A 19863-nucleotide genomic window follows, 5' to 3' on the forward strand; every position below is an offset into this window, starting at 1 on the left:
TGTAAAGATGCAAGAGATCCATAGCTTTGCTCTGCTATTATCTCTTGTTTCTATCCTCTCCCCTCTTGCATGCATCCTGGATTTATTTCCGCCTCCTATTCTGTTTGTTTTCTCTGTCTTGCTGCTCTTCTGTTCTGTTGCTTTTATGTCTCAGTCTGTTAGGTTTTCAGCCACACTCCATTTTAGACAGGTCATTAGGTTAATTCTCTTCTCCTCTCCTCTGAAAATTCTTTCCACTCAAATATCATTCTTCTTCTTCTTTCCTCACCTATCTCAGCCTGTCATATCCTCAGTCCTGTCCCTTCCTCTTGTCTTGAACCACCTCCTTTCTCTATTTCCCCATCATATTCCCCTTAGTTGTCTGTTTTTTCTCTTTCCTGTTTTCTCCTTATTTCCCACGCTATGGTCTCCTCTCTCATCTCCTTTCCTTACCTCTCCTCCTTCTCCTCTTTTCCTCCAAGGCTGTGAGAGTCTTATTTTGTTCTAGGAAATCCAGTCAGCCTGTTCCATCTGCATGATTATGTGCAGCACTGCTGATTGGTTCCAGGGAAATCATTCCACTGAACATGATGTCCTGGACTGAAATAACCCACAGAGTAACAAAATAACTCACACTTACTCTCAAAGTGACAAACTCTATATCCACTCATTTCAAGTCTGATCAGACACCGGAGTCGGTCCTTAAGTGATAAGATTAATGTGTTTCCTATATTGTGGATTACGGTAATTGACAACTCTATCCTTTTATTTTAAGACTGGGTGCTTCAGGGATCAAATTCTTCATTAAATCAGAATAGATTTGACAAGGTAATTTGATGCATCTGCTATTAGGTGACAGTTTCATTAACTAGTTTCTTTTTCCCTGACACCTGGATTGTCACAAGCTATAGTCTGGCAGACTACCTGTTAACACATATTCCTTTTGTTATCGTGTAAAATTATTGAGCTAGTCTTCTTAATATTCTGTTTTTCTTTCTCCATTTTCAATTTTTTTTCTCACAAGAATATTTTATGCCACTGAAGGTGGTAAGAGTGCTGAAAAGAGATTATCTTGAAGGATAATACCTCAGTTTGTATCTTTTTTTCTCATCTTGCTCCATATTCTATACAAACCATCTCAAGTTGGCATGGAGCAAAGAGTTAGGTATAGAAATATCTAAATATGGAGCACTCTGGTAGCCCAATGGTTATTGTGCATGCCATATATCTGCAAAATCACAGGTTTGAGTCCGGCAATGGACCTTTGTTGCACATACTTAAAGTAATACCCATCTCTCTTTCCTCTTGTTTCATGTTGGCCTCTTTGCTACTAACTGTCCAATAAAGGCAAAAAATGCCAAAAAAAAAGTCTTAAAAAAAGGAAATATGTATGTATGGAAGGGGAATCTGAAAAGGATAGATTATTGTTCGGTAAATGCTAGCGCTCAACTTATCCATGTAGTTTAGTTTCAGTATTGCCTCTCTGTGATAGATATTAAGTTTAGTAGGGCACACATTCTCACCTTTTTTAACTACATTTGGTTAAATATTGAAAATATTTTTTTTTACAGAAAGATCCAGGTGGATTATGTACTGGTTCTTTTTGGTTACTCTGAAGATGTTCTGTTGCTGCCTTTCAGTGTACAAAAAAGTATGTTTGGGATGGTCATGGTTCACTGTTTAAAAGTTCAATAATATTTGTGGACCAATTTTAAATTGCCTGGAAAAGGATATGGACTCTAAATCTGAGTAAGGACTGTTAAAGAACACACCTTTCCTACATTTTACTTTTCATGAATACCATAGTAAAATATGTCAATAATTAGCATAGCTTTATGTTTTTGTCTCTTTTTTTGTTTGGCATGGGTGGGTAAAAATATCTAGTATTTGATGCACTGGACATAAATATTTTGATCTTAAGATCTTAAATAAAACATTAACAAAAAAATGAACGTCTTAGAAGGGTATTCTAGTGAAATTGCAAGAACAACTGCATACTGTAATGGTATTTCATTTCACAAAGTTGCATTTTAAGTTGTGATGGCCTAGTTGCCGAGATAAAGGAGTGACATAAGAATTGCAGGTGTGAGGTTCTCCATTTCCTTGTCAGTCTGTGGAATCACTCAAGAGCCTATTGAGGGCAGAGGATTTTGTCCAAATAAGCAGAGGTCATTTTGCAACTGTTCAATAATCAATGATCAGATTAGAACAAATACACCTAAGTGCTCTCCAGTAACACTTCTGTCTCCAAACTCACCTGCTAAAGTCCAAATGAGAAAGACTAGAGCAAAGAGAGTCATATTCGTGTTCCAAACATTAATGGACAAAAACCTGGAAAAGTTGTTACTTGAACAGCAAACTCAATAATAGTTGATATATGCACCACATGAATGCTCAATAGATCAGCATCCACACTCACTGAGAAACATGTAGCGACCCCCAACAGACAAGGCTGTTATCACAACTGGAAACTGATGAAGTCATAAGAGTCAGTACCACAACAGTGTGCAGCTTCAAGGCTTCACCCTTTAGAAGACCAACCTGAGCACAGCAGGGACTGGATACCGAGAAATTGTTATTTTTTGTGAAGGGCTATAACAGAAAGTTTCTGAACATGCCTTAGGCAAAAACAGAATGTTCAACTTACAAGCATACTGAAGAACTTCAGACTATTTTGCTATGTGTCCACTCTCAGCTGCACATACAAGGTCAGTGAACACTGGACACATGGTTAGCTTTTTTTTCTAAAAATCCTTGTCAAGTCACAAACACACACATTATAGATACACGCTCCCACGATCCAACCTCCCGTCTGCCGCATGAAGTAATTGGCCTGACGCAGAGGGAAATCTCCTATCTGAGCAGTGGTCTTGGGTTTCAGATTGCCATAGGTTCCTTTCTCAAAGGACCTGACCCAGCAAGGCTGCAGCTTATCTATTGCTTGATAGAAGGTTCTGCAGCATACACACACAATTAGGAAGGGTTTCATACACACACAGACAAGAATGTGTATACTAAAAGTCACCCATGCACGCACATTTTTATGTATTTTCACTTTGGAACACATTCACATTTATGTGTATACACTGACATACATGCACATGCACACTGCCTTAAGAGTTTGTTGGTTCTCTTATCCTCTACATCACCCAGTCAGGGGTAGCCTTGGATAGTCCGTTTGATGTCCAACACTCGGCAAGATTAAAAACAATCAACAACAATAACAACAGCAGCAGCAGCCACAAAAACAGCTCCGGCATATGGCTATTAAATCTAAAAGGCGTTCATGCATCAAAAGGAAAACTAGATTTCTGTCATTATTATCAACACTATGTGGCTCCTTCAGGGGCTCATTCTGCAAATACCATTTCTCCATAGACAACAGATTGGGCCAGGCGATGGGTTGAGAGTAGAATGAACAAATATGCTAATGACATGGCAAAATGTAATGCAGGGAGAATACATACAGTTCCATGCACAGATAAACAAACATAACAAAAAGGAAATAAGTACCGGTAATGGTTTTCAAACAAAACAAAGATAAGGTTGAGTTCAAGCCTGAGAAAACTGTCAAGTTAGTTGACTCCCACTGTGTTGTGTTTGGCAAATTATGCTGGTAATATAGAGCTCCACAAATGCATGAGATTCAAGCTCCTCATTCTGTCTGTATCTGAGGGCAGGTCACTGCTGAACAATTCAGCCTGTTATAATTTATGAGTCTGGGACCAGGCTGCGTACCTTTTGCGGGCTACACTGAAATCTAACCTAATCCTGGCTACTCAGATGAAATGAGAAACACTACACTAGTAAATATGCAAAGAAAGCCAATCCCACTCAAAGAGTGGAGTAAGGAATGCTTTGAGTTCACTTTGAGGATAACTATATCTTACAATAGCTACGATCAGATCAGAGAATAATGTCGCTGTGTTTATCAAGATGGCTGCAGTAGCGATGTTTATTTCTGGATATACTATTCTATTGTAGGCCCACATCTCACCGGTGTAATAAATGATGTGTCAGAGGTCAGCCCTTGAGTTATGATTATTGCGACCACAAGGGAGTATGGGGTGTAGGATTTAGGGTGCTAGGCATGTCTCATTCACCCTTCAGCTGTCATAGATCCTCTCCAGAGGCCAGGCCTCCATTGAATGACAGGTGTAAAGTAATGACTCAAGTTCAGAGGTCATGAGACAACATAAGCACACAGGCCAAGCACAGCTGCGTGTAACCTCTGATACACAGTCCATACCTCCCTGAGAATTCCATCATTGAGTGAAAACTCTGCCTGTGAACAAATGATGTTAATTAATAACATGTTTTTGCTCCTATAAAGCAATTACTCTCTTTTTTTTATGATTCGGCTGCTCTTTTATTCATTTTAATCGGTTCATTTGATTAGTGCAGAATTATTTGGGTATCCTTTATTTCAACAAAAACCTCATTTATTCGTCAAATGGATTCACTTCTGAGCTGCGTTTTATGAATTTGGAGAAATAATGCTTTTCATTACTTTCTTCTTTTTTTTTTAACCATTCATCAGGCTGTGTGTGCGGTTCACATATTCCATACAAAAGGAGGAAAGTGGGGCTCTTGGAAACAAGATGGAGGAAGAACATAGTAGATGGAGGAGGGGGCAGTGCTCATTATGGCACTGCAAATTCCAGAAAGTGAGAGATCAGCCTGGAGGCCCTCGGCAGCTGACAGCAGCTGCATTTCCCAGCCTTATGAGGATGGTGGTGGTGGTGGTGGAGACGGTAAGTAGAGAGGACAGTAGAAAGGAAGGCAGGGTTGAGAATGGGATGGAGCCGTCCAGAGGGACTTAGTTATCATTTGGCATTCCTCTGCTCCTTTCATCACTTTGGATAATGCCTCACATGTGGGTGGGAAGGGAATATCATGGGGAAGGGGAGGGTGCTGGGGGGGGAGGAGGGATCCTGCTCTAGGTAGACGCAATTTTGAATCGTATTGAAGTTTTGAAGGCATCGCCCCTCGTACTCCCTCCTCACCCTTGTTCCTCCAGGCTTTGTGAGCTCTGAGTTGTGACAAACACGTACCACAGGCATCTGATCTGAAACAATAGAGCTTTCAATCCAGATGATGGAAGCACTGAGTTCATGCAGGAGTGAGGAGAATAAAAACCTGTGATAATGGACAAAGAGAGGAATATATTCATTTGAAACAACATAACATTTTCATGAGCTGTCTGCCTAATTGTCACATCTATCAGAACATCATGCTAAGAAGGCAAGAGGAAATTTCCGGTTTGTAGAGCTCTCAGTTGGGGATTCCTTGGTGGTTACTGAGACAGACTCTATGGGAATACATTGTACCCACTATTTTCTCCTATTCAGTCACTATATTGCATCCTGTTTCTTTTGGCATAAGTGACTACAAGAAGGTAAAAGATTTCTGTGAGTTTTTCAGAGTAAAGGGCATTCAGATGACTGCCTGTCTACAGCTATTACACTAACCAAGACTGCGTGTAAGTTTTGGCTGTTAGCGTGTGCTGAGGCTGTTGTGTCCCTTTCCACTGTCTTTAACAACCGATCGACTCTCCCCTGAGAGCCACTTAGTCTGTCCTCCATCCAGCCTCTTGAGTTACAGCTAAGACACATATGGAAACACTCAAAAATTGACACATAGTATACGTGCATCCGTGAACTGGAATGCACACTGCAATGTATACAGCACTATATTGACTAATATGGTACAGACAGCTTTCTCAGGGACCCACAGCCATGAGAAATTAATCATTTTTCCATGATAACTCTCCACTGTAATCATCTCAATCGTCACATTCTAGTGGCATTCGTTAAGTGAAGTGGGTAAAATGACAAGAATGTTCTCCAACACACATCTATAGTCTCTCTCTTCAAAATCCTTTCAGTGGACAATATATGAATGTCGGTTGAGATATCTGCCTCTCTGAGCCATTATCAAACAGATATACAGTCCTTGCAAAAGGAGCGGGAATAAACAGTGAATAAATTTAACTGAGCATCACAAATCCCACAATATTATAATCATAATTTGATTATATTGTCAGAATTTGATCAGTTCAGTCCAATAACATCTGGAAAGTCTAGAGGATTTATTTATTTTATCCCATTTATGTGTGCAGGGAGCCGATACAATGTCAGCCTGCTCAGCCAGTATAAGTCTCGGCCGTGCATGCTTTCAACTGGCTCTGCTGCAGAAGGACTCTAGTGTATATGCTCTATAGGCCCAAAAACACAGAAGTGTGCAGAACATTCAGATGATTTTTATGGCCAGAAGCTGAAAGCATGAAGGTTTTTTGGTTTTTTTTGGCGTATGCGAATGAGTGGGGCACCATCTTGTAACACGGTATCCAGCTCTCCTTAATACAGCCATCGTTGATCACCACAAATGAAATTCCATTCCCCTTCATTGTCTTCGGGTGGGAACTAAAATCTCAGAGACAGAGATGAATATCTTAATAACCAGAAAAATAAAACCAAAATTGTTTGCATGGCTAGATATCTCTCGAGGCAAGTGAGAAATGTAGTTTTTGTTGTTTTAAGTGGTTTGTGTGAGCTGAGCATTGAAATCAATAGTGATTACAAAATATTAGTACTATTATCTACTTCCACTAAGATACATATTGCGGGGGAGGCCTTCCTAGCATGCTCTAGGGTAACAGACTCATGGACGTGTCTTGTTGTATTTGTGTTTCTATGTTGTTATTGGTGTTATGAAATGAGATCTTTTGTCTATTTTTTTCCCGTCTGACAACCCATGCTCGCCACAATACCTGTAGTATTAGTATGAAGGATGTTTGGTTTGAGTTAAACTGACACAGGTCTGTATTTATGCTGGGTATTTAAGCCATCAGAGCTTGGGACTGGAAGTATACATTTTATACATTCTTTAGTCAATATGGCCTCTCTGGCAAGTCATAAAGCTGAATGTGTTATATTTTCCCCATGGAGCTCTGCAACATCCAGTTAACAGTGTCACATAAAGTATGACTGTGCAGTGTATCCCTCTTTACCAAATATGAATACCATTATACCAACTGAAGTGCATCTATGGAACGTAGCTCTTGATTCTATGAGCATCTGTTAAGATGGCAGCTGCTGGTTAAGAGCCGTAATGACTGCCATTAACCAATGTTTCACTGCTCTACATAATTCTGCTTCACATGCATCACTACTGCGCAGTGCTCGGCCATATGAGCAAACTTTGAAAGGGCGCTATCAGTGTGGGGGAAAAGTGAGGTACTGTATTATTAATGATGATCTATGCATCATACACTCGAGGAAGGTTTTCTTTAATCATCAGCATTCATGACACAGGTATCTATAGCAGAATTATAGGTACAGTGTATCGTTCCTCCTTGGCACAAAGGGCTGAAGGCAAACGTGATTGTAAATTCACATATCTTCATCCCAACGCCCTCATTAGAGAGAGGTCAACATTTTGTGCTATCATCTGCTCTCTTGCATCACCCTGTGAAGACAGTGTGGAATTTCTACACAAGAAAGACACAGTTTACCTTCTGCACTTACCCAGGGCAAAGACATTCGAAGGCCTTTCAATAATACAACAATATGGCAGGGTTTCCACTTCCATTTTGAGGGTTAGATGTGATAAAACACAGTGATATTTCTCTTTACACATCAGGGAAGGAGACAAAGAGAGGAAAAGCTTGTAGCTTCTGGCATGGCATGCTGTGTGCACAGCTATGGCTTGACACATGGAGGGATGTCAGCGGATCAGATGTGCTTTGGCAGCCAAGGTTGAGTTATGAAGTTGATATTAGAGAGAAGGGAGCGACGAGTGGGAAGTGTATGACCTTCATCGCTCACTATCCATTCTTTCTCTTCTTCTATCCTCCCTCTATCTCCTCTGCAAGCCATGAAGCAAAGGAGCCCTTTTGTGTGAACTCTCTAATTAGGGAGACCTTGACATGCGGATTTCATCCATTGTTCCTCTTCATTTTGGTGGGAAAATATTTCATTGATTTTTGCAGCAATCGAAGGCGGGCGGAGCTGAGAGGGGCTCTGTGTGGGATTAGACTCTGCGGGGGGTTTTCTGGGATGGGTGGGGAGCTTGCGAGGCAGCGGGTACGTGTGTGTGTGTGTGTGTGTGTGTGTGTGTGTGTGTTTGTGTGGAAGGGGGGCAATGTCTCACTATATAACCCTACCCCTTCTCACCCTTTAGAAGGAACCAATTACGGCAGTGATCCTCGAGCCATCATAACTCACCTCTTCCTCCAGCTCTCATTGTTCACTAGCGTACCTGCTGTACTGCAGACTGTCTTCCTTCACATAGTGTTGTGATAAATCCAGCTCTTTTACAAACATCTGGATTCATCAAGGCTTTTGTTTATGTTCCCCCGAGCGCAAGTATGATGAAGGATGGCTATGTTTCATAATCAAACTAAATCATGTACTTGTCAATTGTTCTTTTGTAATTTTATCGGATACTAAACAGTAGAATGACATTAACATTGGTTAAGTGGGGTTTGCATTTTCAGTTAGTTTTTAAACTCTTACAGTAAGAGAAAGGAGACCGTCGCAGGCCGTCTACTGCTGTTTTCCCTGCAGAGTATACAGCAATCACCCGTTTCTGTCTCTTTCTCCCTCACTCTTCTTTCTCCTGTCACTCTAGACTGTCTCTAAATTACGTCTTACCCCTGCAGGTGCCAACATCTCTCTGAAATGATTATTCCTACCACACAGAAGATTGCTTTTGGTAATTATATGTATCATAATTAAATTTGATGAACTCCTCCGAGACATAAAATCTCATTTGACCCAGGTGCTGCATTTCTCTTCCTATACACAAAAGGATACATTTCTGCTACCATTAAGAGAGATACACTTTGAATCTTGCAACTGACATCTTGATTAAGCAAAGCAGTATTTCCACATTTACTGAATTCACCGAGGTCCATCAATAACGTAATTACTGAACAAGAGAAATGCTAATTCTCCATCATTATGGCAGGATGAATTGAGCAGGATTAGCTATGTTGTTCCACAAAAGGCCAAAGCAAGAAAAAAGAGCTGAAGGTCAATACCTGTTCAGCCAGACCACACGTAGCCGCATGAGTCAGTGGGCTCCACATGTGTCCCAGCACTATTTATAAAGGCAGACACAGAGGCAGTCTTCTGCTTATTCTTTTTTTTTTTCATACTGGTGAATCTCATTAAAAAGTAGACACATCAGTTATGACGTTTAGAAGGCCAGCTCATGCTTTATGCTATAGATGGGTGACAAAACTAAGGATAAAAAAGTTAAAAAAAAAAAAAAAAAAAGAGCAGAAAAACATAACAAATGCAGATGCTTCCATACAGGGCATGAGGGATCATAAAATAGTTTGATGAGTATGAAAATGAATGTGAATTATATGGCCTTCACAGACACAAGATGTCAAACCAATTGATCACCTATAGGAGATTTTGGACTGACATATTCAACTGGATTTATACTTCTATAGAGAGACACATTAATGTCTCTGTGAACCTACAGGGTGTTATGGGTAACTGTATGTTGCAGAGGTAGTTTGTTGAAGAGGAGCCAACATGCACACCTCCCAAATCTCAACTGACTTGTTAATCAAGCTGACTGACTAATACAACTCCTGTTGGGACACGGGTTCACCTTACCAAAACGCTTTTTGTTGGTTTTTCCTTGAATCCCTTACTCATCTGCATACTACATTTCATCATTTGTAAAAAAAAAAATTACACATATTAAAAAGGAAACAAAAAATACAGTGCTTCATAGAGCTTGTGAACCAAACTCAGACTCAGGTCTCCAAGAGTAGTTTGTGCTCCAGGCTTTTCCTAGGCCCCCAAGATCACTGTAAATATGCAGGCAGCTTACTGACACCCTGCAGCCAGCAAGTGCTGAGATTAGATTTAGGCCTCGGACAATCTCACAAGGCGAGCAACCAGTCACTGGGGAGTGACACAACTTCGGTCATGTTATGTTCTTTGTCTTTTGCTAAATAAATATTTCTTTTAAAAATGCAGGTACACACATGCACAGGTAAGCATACATACAGAGAGCTGACAGGGATTTGAGAAATGCCCACTTTGAGTTCTACCATTCCTCTCTCTCCACCTCTGTGCCATCATCTTTGTCCCATGCTTTTAAGTTTGCAATGTTCCTTCACTGTCCTTCACTCAGTATTCACTTTTCTAGCTTTCTCAGTTTTCTACTCCCACAGTCTGATCTGCACCGCTGGATGGATTGCTTTTTCTCCAACTCTCTCCCCTTCTCTCTGCAGGAGTTCCCTGCTGTGCACCAATCCCTTTCTCACAGGTGATTGCTCAGGGAATATTGATTAAGGCAAAGATTTGCTGCTGAGAAGTCACTTTTCAAACTTCCTGCGACTTTAATGTGAAATAAAGTGAGCTGACTCCCTCGTCAGTGATAAACACCCTGTTTCAGATGAAGTATACTTTTAAGAGAACACTCTCCATACTCATCTCCGTCTTCATCTCTTTGGCTTTCTGTCAGCCTCAATTTTTCTGTTTCTTCCCATTTCTCTTACACACGCACGCACGCACACATGCACACACACACACACGTCAGCTTTCACACCAACGTAATGTAGTACTCCTTGTCATGAGGGCACATATCTTCTGCTATTGCTCTAATTGCTCTGATTAAAGTGACAAACAGGCCCAATTAAGCTAAAGGCGTAAGAGAAGAACACCATAAAGAGTATCACCACATCAATGGTCATTACGTCTGTTTAACTATTAGCGGAGCTCTACAAGTGCAATTAAACCATCTGTATGACCTTGAACTGTCTCCTGAGCAATAAGACAGCTCCTGTAAACGTGTGGTTGGTGAGGAAGCATTTCCTTTCACAGACCACAATAATCAAATACAATTTAGGTCTTATTTTTGTAGATTCAGCAATCATTTGTAAAGGTTATGATAACATTCTATTTGCCAGAGTAGTTACTTAGATTTGGGAACAGGGTGACATCGCTACAACAAAGTCTGACGAGGTGAGAAATGAGCATTCAGAAGATCAGACACCTTGTAAACAAGCTGTTTAGCGAGATTATTTAAAGCACTTTAATTAGTGGTGAAACTGAATGTGAGTACACCTATCATGTTGGTAGTAATCTCTTATTTTACAGGAACACTGTATGTGTACATTGCTATGGTAACTATGGTATGGTAGTTCAAAGTTGAACCAGGAAGTTAGATGTGGTGATGGATGTTTTCAACTGACAGTTTGGGTAATTTGGCTTCATTTCTCTTCTTAATAGGTTTCGCTAGCCTGAATATATATATATATATATATATATATATATATATATATATATATATATATTTATATATAAAATGCTTATGTTTCTTGCCCACTCTGACTTCTTGTTAGTCACTCCCATATTTAAGCAATTAACAATGTTACAATGCTATTGTTGATTTATGGCCACAACTACAAAAATAAGACAGAATTTGTATAAAATCACATTTTTCCTTTAAATAATTAGTTTATGATTTTTAATATGTATATTTATTTGCTTTTTTGCCAAGAGTTGGTGAGAACATAGATATCACTCTCATGTCAGTACATTAATGATGTTACTAAAGCTTGCATGGTTAGCTTAGCTTAGCACTAAAAAGGGAAACAGCTAGCTGCCTCTGTCCACAGTTTACAAAATCTACCTAACAGCACCTTTAAACCTCTCTAATGGAGCTTTAAAGTAGTTCAGGTGGGCATGGAAGTCATTTTATAGTCACATACATATAGTTCCCTACATCCTCCAATCATGTATCTCCACACTATCTCTGTCTCAATTGGGGGTTTATATAAACATTTGGTACTCATTCAGTCTGCATACAACAACACTGACTCTGCATCCTTGTTGCTACACTGCTGCCTGCTTTCAGAAATGCCAGCCTCCTCTTGTATTAACATTTAGTTGTTCATGAATTGTGAATGTTTCATTTAATATATGCTCATACTCATCAGGGAATTTGTATCTCAGGCTCTGCCAGGGGGGGTTTGTGAGCTCAGTCTGTGTCAAGCTTGCTAAGATTTGTCCCATATCATCACATGAGCCACACCGCCAAACTACAATGCATATTGTTGCAATAAATGTTTAAAACCTTAATGTGAGTATCTCATCTTAAATTAAAATGTCATTTCTTTTTTTTAAACCAAAGTTACTGTGCTCAGTCAAGAAATGGTCTGGCACATAGCCCCTGTAATTTAACACAAAATGTTGTTTTCTTTGGTTCTTGTACTTGTACAAACTAAACTAATGAGATATTGAAGTGTTAATTAGTGAGTTTTAGAGGTGCTGGTGGACGGTTTTGTTACCTTTGAACAGAGCCAGGCTGGCTATTGCCTGTGTTTCCAGTCTTTGTGCTATGAGCTAAACAGCCACCGTGGAGTGGTGGACAGTGTTTATTTCCAAAAATATCAAACTACTCCTGTAAAGGGGTTATTCTTAAGATTTTCATCAACACTAGTTGTTTGGAAGGCAGTGGGAGCTTTCACCAGTCCTTTAGTGACATCATTGCATATGCTCTCATGAAAGGACAAAGTGACGACAGAAGCACTTTATTTATATCACAAACTTGAAAAGACAGAAAATTGACTGTTTCATAAATCTAGTTGGCTTCTTCTCTGTTTGGCACATCCCCTGCACAGCAGTCTCTCTGCTAATATGAAGCAGGATATTATCAATCAATTAGAGTCAATAAACAGTTATGGAGGAACACTGAGAGCTGGATACATCCCCATATCTTTTGACTCACCTCATTAACCATATCATTACTGTGGAACAAGCTTTCCAGTGTGTGAAATGTTCTAAAAGTCTCCATCTCTGGCAACTGGAATTTATGAGACTACTGTGACTGTTTGTGTACTTGTATGTGTGTGTGTGTGCAAGTGTGTGTTTGCTTGTGTGTTTGAGACACAGATAAGATTTTAGATGGAAGGATAATTTCCACTAGTTTGTCAAAATATTGTCACTTTTCTTGGTGAAACTCTAAGCCATTTTTTGAGGAGTTTGCGTGTTTCTGAGCGACGGCTCGTTTATTAGTGGCTGATGGCTTTTAACACGTGCTGCCAGCCAGACTGGTGGTGACAAAAAGCTGTTTATTTCTCCAGCTATTATGAAACCAAGCATTAGATGTCACCCACAGTGCTGACAGTAGTGTTAGTGGATAATGACCCTTCCTCTCTGCTTTCTTGAGTCACGATTAATGAAAACAGAATTATTGCCCATTGAGTCACAGACCATACTGTGATTGACTTGTTTTCAAAGGCGTTTATTGAGTGCATTTTAGTACAATAGTTTTCAGAAAGTTACAGCTTACAAACTCTTGACACGTACTTGTCACAATTTACAAGTGGTAGCTATACAGAAACCAACAAAAAAAAAAAAAAAAGAAACCGTTCACGCTCTTAAGCAATGTACCTGTGCACACATAAATGTCTGTACACACAAATGTGGCTACTATGCGCACACACACACTCACACATACAGTACATTCTCTCACTCTTGCACACACAAATAAACAAACAATGACATGTGCACGCTCACGATCAGCTTCCCCATCCAATGTGTACCATAGATGGAGGTTGTGACTGGTATCCTTGGTAAAGGTCCATTTTCACCTGGTTTTCCCTCCTGATTGGCTGCCCACTGCAGTTCTTCAGTGTGTTTACTGTCGGTGTGTGCATATGAATGTGTGGACATGAAGTGTTGTGTGTATGCTGTTTTATGTGTGTAAATCTTTGAGTTCACAGTCTGAAACAAAAGAAAAAAAAGAGAATGCAGTAGTTTAATAAGCTAAGTTTTGTAGGGAGTCACGTCAGGTCATTTTCAGGTGAACACGGCTTCTACTATTCTGACCTATAAATGATAGACATGAAATAGGCAACTAAGGGGATCGTTGGTCACTTCCCGACAGTTACAGCATCATGAAACATTTAACAAGCTCTGTTCTTGTGTTTTGTATCAGTGTGTGATGAATGGTTTCCATACGAAACGGCTTTCAGAGAGGGATGGCGAACCGCCTCTCCATTTATCACACTGGAGTGTCATTACAGTCAGATATTTAGAAAGACAAACAGAGCAAATGGGGGGAAAAGAATTACACTGTTGCATAATGAATACATTCTATCATCTCATTCACAGGCTCTTGGGTTGAAAAGCAAATACATGAGACTGAGCTGAATAGAGGACTAATGCATTCAAATTGAATCACTGGCATCAGTGAAAGGGATTTATGCCAATCTTGAGGAGCATGTGATTATATTTAGCAATACTTGGTAAATCAATGAGTTGGCAAATTCAAAAGAAAAAGCAATTGATTTTGCCCATGAAGCAAACCAGTTGCTTGATTACAGTATTTTCCATTACCAAACTAAGCCAATTCACATTTATATAATGAGAGAGATGTTGCCACATAAACCTCACGACAAGATGAAAGGAACTGAGTCACTTCAATTAACTAACTTTCTGACTTTCATCTAACCATTCCTTCCTCTTGCCACTTTGCCTCCCGACCCCACCATCCTGTAAACTGACTCATTCCCCTCTTTCTATCACAAATGCACAAACTCTGCCGGGTCTCATCCCATAGCAGGCTAGAAACCAGACACGAGAATAACATAACTGAGGGTTCCTCAGTGTGTGTGTGTTGTGTGTTTGTCTTTTGACTGTCCCATCAGTCTCCCTCCCCGTGGCTGGTCAGATGCCTGTCAGACGGGGGTCCCAGCAGGTGTCTGCTCTCCCGCCTGGGCCCAGTGGAGCATGGAGCTAACCATTTCTCAGGCCGGCCCTGGCCCAACCCAGCCCAGCGCAGGCCCAGGACAGCTTGGTTACACCCACGATAAACGAGCTGGAGGTTTGCCAGCCAGCGGGAGTGGGAGAGAGGGCAGGACAGACAGAGGAGGGGGAGGAAGAGGATGACTTGAGGGGGGGTGAGTGTACTTAATAATCTGCTAATGGGCCTGCCATCAATTTCTAATTTTGGATGCAAGGTGGTTAGAACTGTCGTCATTCACGTCTCTTCAAATAGGGCCAAAAGGGATTTCAACAGGGGTCACAGCTACTGCAAAGAATTGCTACTACAGTAGCTTGTGATAATTGTGTTGAAGTCAAAAGAAGTCACCACCACTGCTGTATATCAAAGGATATTGTGAGCTTAAACATTGTGGCCAGTTTTCTCTTAGGTTTAAAAAACAGTGTTGTTAACATTATTTCATCAACATTTGATGGAACTGAAAGGGGACGTATCATGCACATCTCCAGGTCTATATTTATATTTTGGGGCTCTACAGGAATATCTTTGCATGATTTACAGTTCAAACATAAACTCCTTATCTTATACTGACCCTCTACACAGCCCCTCAGTTCAGCCTCTGTCTGACACAGGCTGTTTTAGCTCCTGTCTCTTTAAGGCCCCCCTACTGTTGAGAGCAATCTGTTCTGATTGGTTAGCTTCCAGAAGCTGTGTTTTGGACGACTTCCGGCTACTCAAGAGGCTACGTAAAGAAACAATAGTAGCTGGATTTCACTTCTTTTACTCATTCTGTACTCCAATTGGAAACTTCTCAAATATATCTGTACATGTTCTAACCTGATCCGAAATATGTGAGTGGACAATGTGAACAACCCATGGAACAACCTTAGCAACAAAGACTACAGAACAGACAGCCTTTTGTGGGTATGCACAAACAATCTGATGTCATTTTGAGGAGGAAGTAGAGGTAACTTTCAGGGAGCATTTTTACATATGTCAACTCAAGTTTTGGAACTTTGGAACATAGACATCCAACAACATAACGGTATAAAAAAACAGAAAATCACAAAAAGTATAATAGGTCCCCCTTAATTCATAAAGTATAACCTATTTGCTAAAGCCACAGCTTGAAGCAAGAGACCAGCAAAAAAGCCAAAAGTAATACTAACAGCAAAACCACCACTACTCATCACCAATCTGTCCTGAAGTCGCTGCAACTGTGACACCATCACAGTGCACAGACCAATCACACTGCAATCATAGAGCACCATCCCCAGACTAAAAGAGAGAAATCAACCTTGTGCACTGTCAAAAACTATCTACAAAATATATTCAAATCCTAAATTCTGAAATACTGCACTGTAATTTCGTAGACAGTCATCCATGGCTTCCCCGGAGAATAATGTAGACAACTCGCAATCAAATACAACCAAAGAGTGCATTTCCAAACACCAATTCCTGCAGCAAGAGTTATGGAGAGATTCATATATGCGTGAAACTCTCTGTGGCACCACAGCATTTGTGCTCAACCTGTCTGCCCATATGGCAGCAGCATATTCAGCTTTATTGGCCAAGTATGTTTATGCATACAAGGAATTTGACACCCCGGTTTCTAGTGGCTCTTTCTGTTCTTACACACAACAATCTTCAGAAAGATACAGCTAAAACAAGCCGAACAAAGATAATTACACATAAACATATCACTATTATGTACAAGCAAATGGGTGAAAAACAGATACATAAATATAAAAACAACATGTGGACAACAATGTACAATGTCTATATACAGGTGAAACCGTTCCTGTAAACTGTAAGCAGGATACAAATAGTGCCAAGGTGTGAAGAGTGCCAGAGTGCTGAAATAAATATTAAACAGAGTGCTGAAATACTGTATGGGTAAAAAAGTGGTATTAATTCACATAGTAGACAGTTATGTACAGCATATACAGCCATATACTGAGAGTGCATAGATTAAATTAGCGGCTTAGCTACTGCAGTCTATGGGAGGCTGTGCTACGCTGTAAGCAGTGTACCCATGTGGGCTGTTTAAGTCTGTGTGTTCATCGGAATGGCATCAGGCGTCTGTTGGCAAACCTCAGCCCAGATGTTCATGTTTACTGTGTGGAGAAGTGATGCTGATTCACTTCGATTTCCAGTGCCTTGATTAGCTACTCTGCTATGCATATCAAACTTGCTGCAAATCTTTCCTCGGCCAGGATATTTGTGGCGCCCATGAGAAAGACTAACTGGATTTGCCTGAAATAAAATCTACCAGATATAGAGCAATTTGATGTTAAGTAGTGTTTCATCTGTATGATCAGCAGGTACTTACCGTGGTTTTGGGCCGGCCAAGGTGTGAAGTTTCCATCCCCTCTGGATGGTGCTGAGCACTCCCACACAAAAAACAACAGATCAAAAAGAAATAAAAACATAAAACATATCTGTACAAGTAAGGGCTCACCAGCAAGAGACAGCATGTGTACACCCACATTTAACATGATCTCCAATATATGGATATTTTGTCAATTATTTTAACTCCTACAGCAATGTTCATGTAGATCTACAATACCAATTCTTTGCCCATGATTCCTTTTACATATTCCTCAAGTAAAGATTCAGTGAGGATTGTCCTTGTGCCCCTGGATCGAGGAGACGTACAAACCCAGTGTCCATTGTTGAGTCATCCAAAGGGAACCAGGGGACTGTAGGAATCTATACATTGCATGTGCCTATCACAATCTAGTCAACAAACATGTCTTTGCCAAAAATGCAAGCAGAGAGTTCTGTACATAAATATTCATACATATCACCTTCAATATGAAGGTTTATTATGAAAGATATAATCATATTTAACAAGAGATAAACATTTATATTCTCTGAATCTGGGTGGGGCTGGTTGAGAAGTCCTTTGGCAAGGCCTTCCACCCAGAACTCCACAGGTAGTGTTAAAGTTAAAATATGAGTGGGCGGCATCTTGCTATAGTGATAAAACAAACAGATGGTAAAAGACAAAAATATAACTAAGCTCTGAATTTTCACCAGTTCATTTACGATACATTTTTCAAATTCTTTAAACAAGCAAAAGATGATGTGAAAGTTGAAGATGGTGCTCCACTGTACATCCCTGTATTCTTCTCTCTCTAATAATTCCTACTAGTAATTGCTTTTTCTTCTGGGACTTATTTCTGGCCAGGTCAAGGCATCTTCATTGCACACGTTGACGACGGTATGGGTAAAATCACAGGTCACACGTTGTTTCTACATGTCTCACACTTCTGTTTACAATTTTTAACATCTTCTAGTCCAGATAATATAGAAGTACAATATCACTCATTTTACCATACAGTCTGGAATTGTGAGATATTCCCTGTGTTGATGTTTGATTGTTGGAGTTATTTTGGTTTACAATGACACGAATGGCAGTTCATAACCACAGCTAATAACGTCTGTCTTCCTTTTGTGGATAAATAGAGAAACAGTATCAAGTCTGGACCCTGAACTCCTGATGTGGATTGCATGAAGTGTAGTAGCTGTTAACCATGTGGTAGAGTAGACCCTGGTCTCCTGTTGTCACGGTAGTGGATTAGATTAAGACAATAGTCTCGACTCTGGCGCGTTCCGATGGATCGGGGGTCATTCGAGGGCTGCCATTGTTGTTGGTCCTGCGAATGCTGCCCGTTCCGTGGTACAGCGCCCCCTGTAGTCATGCCATGGTTGTGGGTGACTGGCTCATCTGCACCCTCATGGACTGGATATTACTGAGGATCTTCTTCTGGTGGCCTGCCAGGGTCACTCCTATTCTCAGCAAGTCCCTAGAGACAGAAAGAGGCAGAGAGAAAGAAAATTGAAAAGTAAGAACATATTTTGAAGCAATAGATGAAAGGATTTCCATCCTATTGAAGATGGAATGAATCATTTCAGTATGAAGCGATAATACTGGCAAAAAATGCCATCATAAATCATTTCATGGTGCAACATGACTATATAGAAAAGCACAATTTCAGGATGGAAAGCTAGTGGCAATGAGCAGAAAACACAAATTTGCAAAATTAATACCACTTAATATCACTTGAGAGAAGACTTAGTAATGCATGTTGCTTTGCATTGCAAAGAGACTGCATGAATGCCACCGAGCCCCAAGCATACATTTTTAATAAAAATTTTTTTTTTTTTTACATTTTTACATGAATATGTAGACCAAGCAACATTGTTAATTTAAAAAAAAATGAAGTGCAATATTTGAGTCTATTGGTTCCACAAGTACTACAAGAGAGGCTGTCATGACCCAAGTTTTGAAATACATAAACAGCAGCGAATAAATATGCCTCCTAATGTGTGGTTAAAAGATTCACTTCCATATCCATTTCTGAAAATTGTTCATAAAAATCCCTATTATGAAATAGAAATCACAATACTTGAAAAGCACAGATGGGAATATTCTTACCAAAATTACTTTGGTATTTGCTGTCGTAATGAGTTGTATTTTCATGCATTAATCATACAGGAATTACATTGATCCAATCATTCAGAGACTTGACTCACTGGGGGGCATTAATGTTAAAAATACATGCACTTGACGAGTCATTTTGTATACTTTTATAAATGTGCCCATCAAGTGCCATATGGGTATTGGAACTCTTCATTTGCACACGAGCAGGTGAACTTACTCTGAGGTCATTTGAGCCACCAGCTGCAGAGAGGTAAACCCTGAGTTGAGGAAGTTGTCTCTGTACTGGTTCATCTTGATGGCAGCGAGCCAGTCCTCTACTGAGCTGAAGGTGTTAAAGTCAGGTATGGATCTGTCCAACAGTGGCTGAGAAGGCCTGTAGGAGAGAGCGAGAGCGAGAGCGAGCGAGAGAGCGAGAGAGATTGAGAGAGAGAGAGGATATATAAAGCTGGGCTTTGATGCAATATTAAACATGGGGGATTTAAAGAGAAGGAGAGAAACTTAGGTTATGGTGTTTGTGTGTGTGTATGTTTGTGTGTGTGTTGTATGAATATTGGCTTTGGAAAGTATCTATCTATCTATCTATCTAATATAAAGATTAAAAAGAGGAAGAAAAAAATTCCCTAGTGTCCTTATGTCATGGTGATGGTGCTCATTGTCAGGCATTAGGAAACTGG

General features: G+C 40.1%; 1 protein-coding gene across 3 annotated transcripts in view; it reads right to left on the minus strand.

The window, feature by feature from the left end:
• Nucleotides 1–13241: 13241 nt before the first annotated feature.
• LOC137194149 (ephrin type-B receptor 1-B) overlaps nucleotides 13242–19863 on the minus strand; it is a 162659-nt gene continuing 156037 nt past the window's right edge. For all 3 annotated transcript variants that reach the window (XM_067605756.1, XM_067605754.1, XM_067605757.1), the window contains exons 15-17: nucleotides 19407–19562; nucleotides 17072–18551; nucleotides 13242–13739 (exon numbers count right to left, since the gene is read on the minus strand). In XM_067605756.1, the coding sequence (XP_067461857.1) occupies nucleotides 18443–18551; nucleotides 19407–19562 (265 nt within the window). In that variant the 3' untranslated portion in view covers nucleotides 13242–13739; nucleotides 17072–18442. The remainder of the gene's footprint in view (nucleotides 13740–17071; nucleotides 18552–19406; nucleotides 19563–19863) is intronic.

The sequence above is a fragment of the Thunnus thynnus genome, chromosome 12 (genome assembly GCF_963924715.1).
Source record: "Thunnus thynnus chromosome 12, fThuThy2.1, whole genome shotgun sequence".
Lineage (NCBI taxonomy): Eukaryota > Metazoa > Chordata > Actinopteri > Scombriformes > Scombridae > Thunnus > Thunnus thynnus.